This window comes from Leptodactylus fuscus, unplaced genomic scaffold (assembly GCF_031893055.1).
Source record: "Leptodactylus fuscus isolate aLepFus1 unplaced genomic scaffold, aLepFus1.hap2 HAP2_SCAFFOLD_210, whole genome shotgun sequence".
Classification (NCBI taxonomy): domain Eukaryota; kingdom Metazoa; phylum Chordata; class Amphibia; order Anura; family Leptodactylidae; genus Leptodactylus; species Leptodactylus fuscus.
Window position 1 is genome coordinate 130,001 of NW_027440233.1, and position 11,001 is coordinate 141,001.

At 47.5% G+C, this 11,001-nt stretch overlaps 1 protein-coding gene across 1 annotated transcript in view; it reads right to left on the reverse strand.

The window, feature by feature from the left end:
• The window catches only part of LOC142187373 (cathelicidin-related antimicrobial peptide Bf-CRAMP-like), a 4,116-nt gene extending 723 nt beyond the window's left edge, over positions 1 to 3,393 (reverse strand). The window contains exon 1 of the mRNA XM_075261578.1: positions 3,215 to 3,393. Within this exon, the coding sequence (XP_075117679.1) occupies positions 3,215 to 3,367 (153 nt within the window). The 5' untranslated portion in view covers positions 3,368 to 3,393. The remainder of the gene's footprint in view (positions 1 to 3,214) is intronic.
• Positions 3,394 to 11,001: the final 7,608 nt, after the last annotated feature.

Consider the following 11,001-nt stretch of genomic DNA (forward strand, 5'->3'; position numbering starts at 1 on the left):
GCCGGCGTTACGAGGGCTCCCATTGAATTGAATGGGAAGTGTTTGGGAATCATCCGCTGTGCTCGCGTGTACGGCTGTGAATGAGGATTTTTACAAGCCTGGCGTAACTCCGTGTGCATGCAGCCTTAAGAGAATCAGCTCAGAGATGGAAGTTACTGAAAAAACGAAAGATCAGACGTGGCTGCAACGCAAGACAAAGCCGCAACTAGGGACAAAGCCGCAACCAGGAACAAAGCCTCAACCAGGAACAAAGCTGCAACCAGGAACAAAGCCTCAACCAGGAACAAAGCCTCAACCAGGAACAAAGCTGCAACCAGGAACAAAGCCTCAACCAGGAACAAAGCTGCAACCAGGAACAAAGCCTCAACCAGGAACAAAGCCGCAACTAGGGACAAAGCCACAACCAGGGACAAAGCCCCAACTAGGGACAAAGCCACAACCAGGGACAAAGCTGCAACCAGGAACAAAGCCTCAACCAGGAACAAAGCTGCAACCAGGAACAAAGCTGCAACCAGGAACAAAGCTGCAACCAGGAACAAAGCCCCAACCAGGAACAAAGCCCCAACTAGGGACAAAGCTGCAACCAGGAACAAAGCTGCAACCAGGAACAAAGCCCCAACTAGGGACAAAGCCCCAACTAGGGACAAAGCCTCAACCAGGAACAAAGCCGCAACCAGGAACAAAGCCCCAACTAGGGACAAAGCTGCAACCAGGAACAAAGCCCCAACTAGGGACAAAGCCCCAACTAGGGACAAAGCTGCAACCAGGAACAAAGCCCCAACTAGGGACAAAGCCCCAACTAGGGACAAAGCCGCAACCAGGAACAAAGCCGCAACCAGGAACAAAGCCCCAACTAGGGACAAAGCCTCAACCAGGAACAAAGCCGCAACCAGGAACAAAGCCCCAACTAGGGACAAAGCTGCAACCAGGAACAAAGCCCCAACCAGGAACAAAGCCGCAACCAGGAACAAAGCCCCAACTAGGGACAAAGCCACAACCAGGGACAAAGCTGCAACCAGGAACAAAGCCTCAACCAGGAACAAAGCTGCAACCAGGAACAAAGCCCCAACCAGGAACAAAGCCACAACCAGGGACAAAGCTGCAACCAGGAACAAAGCCCCAACTAGGGACAAAGCTGCAACCAGGAACAAAGCCCCAACCAGGAACAAAGCCACAACCAGGAACAAAGCCCCAACTAGGGACAAAGCCACAACCAGGAACAAAGCTGCAACCAGGGACAAAGCCCCAACCAGGAACAAAGCCCCAACCAGGGACAAAGCCGCAACCAGGAACAAAGCCCCAACCAGGAACAAAGCCGCAACCAGGAACAAAGCCCCAACCAGGAACAAAGCCGCAACCAGGGACAAAGCCCCAACCAGGGACAAAGCCGCAACCAGGGACAAAGCCCCAACTAGAGACAAAGCCACAACCAGGAACTAAGCCGCAACCAGGGACAAAGCCCCAACCAGGGACAAAGCTGCAACCAGGAACAAAGCCGCAACCAGGAACAAAGCCCCAACCAGGGACAAAGCCGCAACCAGAGACAAAGCTGCAACCAGGAACAAAGCCCCAACTAGGGACAAAGCCACAACCAGGGACAAAGCCGCAACCAGAGACAAAGCTGCAACCAGGAACAAAGCCCCAACTAGAGACAAAACCGCAACCAGGGACAAAGCTGCAACCAGGGACAAAGCCGCAACCAGGGACACAGCCACAACCAGGGACAAAGCCACAAACAGGGACAAAGCTGCAACCAGGGACACAGTCGCAGCCAGGGACAAAGCTGCAACCAGGGACAAAGCTGCAACCAGGGACAAAGCCGCAACCAGGGACACAACCGCAGCCAGGAACAAAGCCGCAACCAGGGACAAAGCTGCAACGCAGGGACACAGCTGCAACCAGGGACAAAGCTGTAACGCAGGGACAAAGCCACAACCAGGGACAAAGCCGCAACCAGGAACAAAGCCTCAACCAGGAACAAAGCCCCAACCAGGAACAAAGCCGCAACCAGGAACAAAGCCGCAACCAGGGACAAAGTTGCAACCAGGAACAAAGCCGCAACTAGGGACAAAGCCGCAACCAGGAACTAAGCCGCAACCAGGGACAAAGCCGCAACCAGGGACAAAGCCGCAGCCAGGAACAAAGCCGCAACCAGGGACAAAGCTGCAACGCAGGGACACAGCTGCAACCAGGGACAAAGCTGTAACGCAGGGACAAAGCCACAACCAGGGACAAAGCCTCAACCAGGAACAAAGCCGCAACCAGGAACTAAGCTGCAACCAGGGACAAAGCCGCAACCAGAGACAAAGCTGCAACCAGGAACAAAGCCGCAACCAGGAACAAAGCCCCAACCAGGGACAAAGCCGCAACCAGGAACAAAGCCCCAACCAGGGACAAAGCCGCAACCAGAGACAAAGCTGCAACCAGGAACAAAGCCGCAACCAGGAACAAAGCCCCAACCAGGAACAAAGCCGCAACCAGGAACAAAGCCCCAACCAGGGACAAAGCCGCAACCAGAGACAAAGCTGCAACCAGGAACAAAGCCCCAACTAGGGACAAAGCCACAACCAGGGACAAAGCCCCAACTAGAGACAAAGCCGCAACCAGGGACAAAGCTGCAACCAGGGACAAACCGCAACCAGGGACAAAGCCGCAACCAGGGACAAAGCCACAAACAGGGACAAAGCTGCAACCAGGGACACAGTCGCAGCCAGGGACAAAGCTGCAACCAGGGACACAGCTGCAACCAGGGACAAAGCCACAACCAGGGACAAAGCCGCAACCAGGGACACAGCCGCAGCCAGGGACAAAGCCGCAACCAGAGACAAAGCTGCAACCAGGGACACAGCCGCAGCCAGGGACAAAGCTGCAACCAGGGACAAAGCTGCAACCAGGGACAAAGCCGCAACCAGGGACACAGCCGCAGCCAGGGACAAAGCCGCAACCAGAGACAAAGCTGCAACCAGGGACACAGCCGCAGCCAGGGACAAAGCTGCAACCAGGGACACAGCCGCAGCCAGGGACAAAGCTGCAACCAGGGACACAGCCGCAGCCAGGGACAAAGCCGCAACCAGGGACACAGCTGCAACCAGGGACAAAGCTGTAACGCAGGGACAAAGCTGCAATGCAGGGACAAAGCTCCTGTCCCTCTGTCAGCTCTTCCTGTAAATGTCCCTCTCCCCGTAGAGTCCCAGTATAGGCTGTAACCTCTCACCATCCTGCAGTCTGTGTCATTCCCGTACAGCCTGTAGAGGGCGCTCTCTCCAGACACCCGGTTGTAGTAGTCAGTGCTAAGCACACACATGATGGAGACCTCTTCTGCACCCCACGGCATTGTGGGTAATACACCTCCATGAGTGGTGGCCATGGCTCCAAGCACCAAGCCCAGCACCAGATACCCCCCGCCCATACTGAGTGACTGCCTCAGACTGGGCCACTCCGACACTTTATAGCTCCTTGGTAAATGATCAAATGTGCAGGAAACTCAGATGGCGACACCGAGGAGACTCTGCTATTACAACACATGAGCTACAGCGAGTCACCGACACTCCCATGTGCAGCTCAATTATTAACTTATCTGTCACTGGGAAAGCTGGGTGACTAGGATGAATATAACCCATCTCTTTGCCTGGGTTGTCACATATTTGCCTTGAATGAAAAATCTGCCTAGTTGTAGAATGGTGACAGCGCCACTCCTGCCATTAGGCTGTCTGCGGTACTGCAGCTCTGCTGTATACACATATCAGATGTTAAAGTTTTTGGTTTTCATCCTGGTCAGCCAAACAACTTTGCCTTTCAGGACCCCCAGAACATACCTCCCAAGAGAACAACAGAAAGAGGGACACAATGTGCGGTGTGCATAGTGCGCTGCAGCAAATTTAGCCCCACCCACTTTTATGTTGACTCCGCCCATTCTCTTTCATTTTTCATGTCCCCCGACACAGTACAATCCTCCTACAGTCACCCCCACATTATAATGTTCCCTTCCAACTGCCCCACAGTATTAGCTCCCTCTCCTGGTGCCCCAGTATAAACATGAAACTGGATCAGCTGGAGGGGACATTAGCAATGGGGGTAGTTGGAGGGCGGCAATAAATAAATGGCAGATGAAATGGGACATTAAATGGTGGGCAACTAGAGGCAGACAGGTCCCCTACAGCTCCTCCCACGGTTTAATGCCCCCTCCAGTTGTTTCCCAGTTTAAGTGCCCCCTTTATCTGCTCCAATTCATTTCCCCTCCTCAATCTCTGACCCCGGTTTCATCTGCCCCTCTTCATTTCTCCCCGTTTCATGTCCCTCCTTCATCTCTGCTCCCAGTATAATGACAAACACACAGACAGACACACAGGCATCCTACCAGAGATGATGAAATACAGCCCTCCAGCAATACACGCGGCACTGGCAAAGCTATTCACCCTCGTGCTCAATGCTGGACACTTCCCCGAAGACTGGAACAAAGGCCTCATAACCCCCATCTACAAGAATGGGGACCAATATGACCCCAACAACTACAGAGGGATCTGCGTCAGCAGCACATAGCTGGGGAAACTGTTCAACAGCATCATCAATAACAGAATCCTCACCTTCCTCACACAACACGGGGTCCTCAGCAAGAGCCAAGCAGGGTTCATGCCAAACCACTGCACCACAGACCATATCTACACCCTGCACAGCCTCATCAAGACGCACGTCCACAACACCAGAAGAGGCAAGATATTCGCCTGCTTCGTGGACTTTAAGAAGGCGTTTGATTCAGTATGGCACCCAGGCCTACTTCTAAAACTCCTAGAGAGTGGAATAGGAGGAAGAACGTACGACGTCATCAAGAGCTCCTACACCGGAAACCAGTGCAGTGTGAAGGTGAATGGGAAAAGGACAGCATACTTCCAACAGGCCCGAGGGGTCAGACAAGGCTGTAGCCTGAGCCCAACGCTCTTCAACATCTATATCAATGAACTGGCTACAGCCCTGGAGGCCTCACCAACCCCAGGCCTCACCCTGAACAACCGAGAGGTGAAGTTCCTGCTATACGCCGATGACCTCCTACTCCTGGCCCCCACCGAGAAAGACCTCCAAGAAAGCCTGTCAGTGCTGGAAAAATTCAGCACCACATGGGCCCTACCCATCAACCAGAAGAAGACCAAAATCATGGTATTTCAGAAGAAGGGCCACAATAAAGCCTCCACCACCCCACAATTCACACTGAACGGCTCCACACTGGAGAAAACCAACAGCTACACCTACCTGGGGCTGGAGCTCAGCCAATCAGGAAGCTTCAAAGCAGCAATAGAAACCCTGAAAGCAAAAGCCTGCAGAACCTTCTACGCCATCAGAAGACAACTGTACCACCTCAAACCACCGGTGAGGGTCTGGCTGAAGATATTTGACACTGTCATCTCCCCGATCCTTCTCTATGGCAGCGAGGTTTGGGGCCCAGCCACCTACCCAGACCAGTCACAGTGGGATTCCAGCCCAACAGAGAACTTCCACCTGGAGTTCTGCAAATACCTGCTCCATGTCCATCGCAACACCACCAACATGGCCTGCAGGGCAGAGCTAGGCAGACTCCCCCTATGGCTCACCATACAGAAGAGGGCGCTATTATACTGGACTCACATACAGGGCAGCAGTCCTGGCTCTTACCACCACCAAGCATGGCTGAGCCACAGAGCCCTGAGAAAAACTGATACCCCCCAACCAAACATCAGCCATCTGCCAACCCCCCCCCCCAACATGCCCCGAACAAGGCTCAAATAAAAGGAGTCATTGAGAGAGACAGAGAGCGGTACATCGAGGAATGGAGAAGCGCAATAAATAACTCCAAGAAACTCACCAATGTGTACCAATCCCTACAAAGGGACTACACCATGGCCACCTACCTGGAGAGAATACGCCACCCCAAGCACAGACAGACCCTGAGCCGGTACAGACTGAGCGCCCACAACCTAGAGATAGAGACGGGGCGATACAGACAGACGTACAAGCCACGGGAGAAGAGACTGTGCCAGCACTGTGACCAGGGGGCCCTAGAAGACCAGACCCACTTCCTGCTACACTGCACCAAATACTCAGCTGTGAGGGCCGTCTACTCGACTCTAAACCCCCCCCACACACACACACACACACACACACCCACACTGTACTAGCTTTGGCAATGCCAAATATCTATTCAGACGTGTCATTAAAGCCTATTTGATTTGACAGACACACAGACTCTCTCTCTCTCTCTCTCTCTCTCTCTCTCTCTCCATCCTGCATCTCACAGCCCCCTCCCTTCTCAGTACCTTACACGGATCTCTTCTCTCTTCACTGCACAGGACACTGACACGCCCACCTAGTCATGTGACTGTCACACAATGTCCTTGATCCATAGTCGCGCGTTCCTCCAATCATTGCAGCCTCTTCTCTGTTATAAGAGCAGGAGGTGATCGGAGGAATGATTGATCAGTAAATCATTAAAGGGACATAGCAGGACATGTAGGAGCTGCCCGGGACAGCGGGACAGGGGCAGGAAAGCGTGAGTGTCCCGTGGAAATCAGGATGGTTGGGCGGTATGCCAGAAAGCTGAGTTACAGTTATGGCCATTAGGATTGTCACCCACAAATCATTAATATACTCTGAGATGTCTTCACACCTGGTACTAACCCCGCACCTCATGGCCTGCAGTGTCATGATGTCATGGTCCACTATGTGACATCACCCAGGAGAAACAATGGCCGACCTCACAAGGAGGCCGGGGGATGGGAGGGAAGGGGCAGGGTCAGTGACTACTATTAGGGAGAGGGGGCTCTGTGGCCATTGTCTGCAGGGACTAGTCCAGCCACTATGTGGTGCAGCTCCACCATAAGCAGCAGAGAAAACAGGAGGTGCTGGGAGAGCAGGCATGTATCTGGGAAGTGTCCACATCATCCTGGAGGGGGCGCCGGCATTCACCAGGGCCATACTGAAGCCTAACAATGGAGGAAGCCTAAGCAGAATGGGGTGATGAGCTGGGGCACTGACCAAAGAGTGCACAGGAGGAGAGGGAGTCTCCAACTGGATCACCAACCGCTGCCAAGTACCAAGTCTGAGGAGTCCAAAGAGAAGGCAACAGAAGAAGAGGGAGGACCTGCAAGGACAGTGCCATGGTGATACATGGTGATATATGGTGGTATATGGTGATACATGGTGATGTATGGTGGTATATGGTGATACATGGTGATATATGGTGATACATGGTCATATATGGTGGTATATGGTGATACATGGTGATATATGGTGATATATGGTGGTATATGGTGATACATGGTCATATATGGTGATACATGGTCATATATGGTGGTATATGGTGATACATGGTGATATATGGTGGTATATGGTGATACATGGTCATATATGGTGATACATGGTGATATATGGTGATATATGGTGGTATATGGTGATACATGGTGATATATGGTGATACATGGTGATATATGGTGATATATGGTGGTATATGGTGATACATGGTGATATATGGTGGTATATGGTGATGTATGGTGGTATATGGTGATACATGGTGATATATGGTGATACATGGTCATATATGGTGGTATATGGTGATACATGGTGATATATGGTGGTATATGGTGATACATGGTGATATATGGTGGTATATGGTGATACATGGTGATATATGGTGGTATATGGTGATACATGGTCATATATGGTGATACATGGTGATATATGGTGATATATGGTGGTATATGGTGATACATGGTGATATATGGTGATATATGGTGGTATATGGTGATGTATGGTGGTATATGGTGATACATGTGATAATATGGTGATACATGGTCATATATGGTGGTATATGGTGATACATGGTGATATATGGGGTATATGGTGATACATGGTGATATATGGTGGTATATGGTGATACATGGTGATATATGGTGGTATATGGTGATACATGGTGATATATGGTGGTATATGGTGATACATGGTGATATATGGTGATACATGGTCATATATGGTGGTATATGGTGATACATGGTGATTATGGTGGTATATGGTGATACATGGTGATATATGGTGATACATGGTCATATATGGTGATACATGGTCATATATGGTGGATATGGTGATACATGGTGATATATGGTGATATATGGTGGTATATGGTGATACAGGTGATATATGGTGGTACATGGTGATACATGGTGATATATGGTGATATATGGTGGTATATGGTGATACATGGTGATATATGGTGATACATGGTGATACATGGTCATATATGGTGGTATATGGTGATACATGGTGATACATGGTGGTATATGGTGATACATGGTCATATATGGTGGTATATGGTGATACATGGTGATATATGGTGGTATATGGTGATACATGGTGATATATGGTGGTACATGGTGATATATGGTGGTATATGGTGATACATGGTGATATATGGTGGTACATGATGATATATGGTGGTATATGGTGATACATGGTGATACATGGTCATATATGGTGGTATATGGTGATACATGGTGATATATGGTGGTACATGGTGATATATGGTGGTATATGGTGATACATGGTGATATATGGTGGTACATGATGATATATGGTGGTATATGGTGATACATGGTGATACATGGTCATATATGGTGGTATATGGTGATACATGGTGATATATGGTGGTATATGGTGGTATATGGTGATACATGGTGATATATGGTGGTATATGGATGATACATGGTGATACATGGTCATATATGGTGGTATATGGTGATACATGGTGATACATGGTCATATATGGTGGTATATGGTGATACATGGTGATACATGGTGGTATATGGTGATACATGGTGATACATGGTCATATATGGTGGTATATGGTGATACATGGTGATATATGGTGGTATATGGTGATATATGGTGGTATATGGTGATACATGGTGATACATGGTCATATATGGTGGTATATGGTGATACATGGTGATACATGGTGGTATATGGTGATACATGGTGATACATGGTCATATATGGTGGTATATGGTGATACATGGTGATATATGGTGGTACATGGTGATATATGGTGGTATATGGTGATACATGGTGATATATGGTGGTACATGATGATATATGGTGGTATATGGTGATACATGGTGATACATGGTCATATATGGTGGTATATGGTGATACATGGTGATATATGGTGGTATATGGTGGTATATGGTGATACATGGTGATATATGGTGGTATATGGTGATACATGGTGATACATGGTCATATATGGTGGTATATGGTGATACATGGTGATATATGGTGGTATATGGTGGTATATGGTGATACATGGTGATATATGGTGGTATATGGTGATACATGGTAATATATGGTGGTATATGGTGATACATGGTGATATATGGTGGTATATGGTGATACATGGTGATATATGGTCATATATGGTGATACATGGTCATATATGGTGGTATATGGTGATACATGGTGATACATGGTGGTATATGGTGATACATGGTGATATATGGTGGTATATGGTGATACATGGTGATATATGAGGGTATATGGTGATACATGGTGATACATGGTGATATATGGTGGTATATGGTGATACATGGTGATATATGGTGGTATATGGTGGTATATGGTGATATATGGTGGTATATGGTGATACATGGTGATATATGGTGGTATATGGTGGTATATGGTGATATATGGTGATACATGGTGATACATGGTGATATATGGTGGTATATGGTGATACATGGTGATATATGGTGGTATATGGTGGTATATGGTGATATATGGTGGTATATGGTGATACATGGTGATATATGGTGGTATATGGTGATACATGGTGATACATGGTGATATATGGTGGTATATGGTGATATATGGTGGTATATGATGATACATGGTCATATATGGTGGTATATGGTGAGGTGGTATATGGTGATACATGGTGATATATGGTGATATATGGTGATACATGGTGATATATGGTGGTATATGGTGATACATGGTGATATATGGTGGTATATGGTGATACATGGTCATATATGGTGATATATGGTGGTATATGGTGATATATGGTGGTATATGGTGATACATGGTGATATATGGTGGTATATGGTGATACATGGTCATATATGGTGGTATATATGGTGATACATGGTGATGTATGGTGGTTATATGGTGATACATGGTCATATATGGTGGTATATGGTGATATATGGTGATGTATGGTGGTATATGGTGATACATGGTGATATATGGTGGTATATGGTGATACATGGTAATATATGGTGGTATATGGTGATACATGGTGATTATATGGTGGTATATGGTGATACATGGTGATATATGGTGATATATGGTGATACATGGTGATATATGGTCATATATGGTTGATACATGGTCATATATGGTGGTATATAGTGATACATGGTGATATATGGTGATACATGGTGATACATGGTCATATATGGTGGTATATGGTGATACATGGTGATATATGGTGATATATGGTGGTATATGGTGATACATGGTAATATATGGTGGTATATGGTGGTAGTATGGTGATACATGGTGATATATGGTGATATATGGTGGTATATGGTGATACATGGTAATATATGGTGGTATATGGTGATACATGGTGATATATGGTTGGTATATGGTGATACATGGTGATATATGGTCATATATGGTGATACATGGTCATATATGGTGGTATATGGTGATACATGGTGATATATGGTGGTATATGGTGGTATATGGTGATACATGGTGATATATGGTGATATATGGTGGTATATGGTGATACATGGTAATATATGGTGGTATATTGGTGATACATGGTGATATATGGTGGTATATGGTGATACATGGTCATATATGGTGAGTATATGGTGATACATGGTGATATATGGTGATTATATGGTGATACATGGTGATATATGGTGGTATATATGGTGATACATGGTCATATATGGTGGTATATGGTGATACATG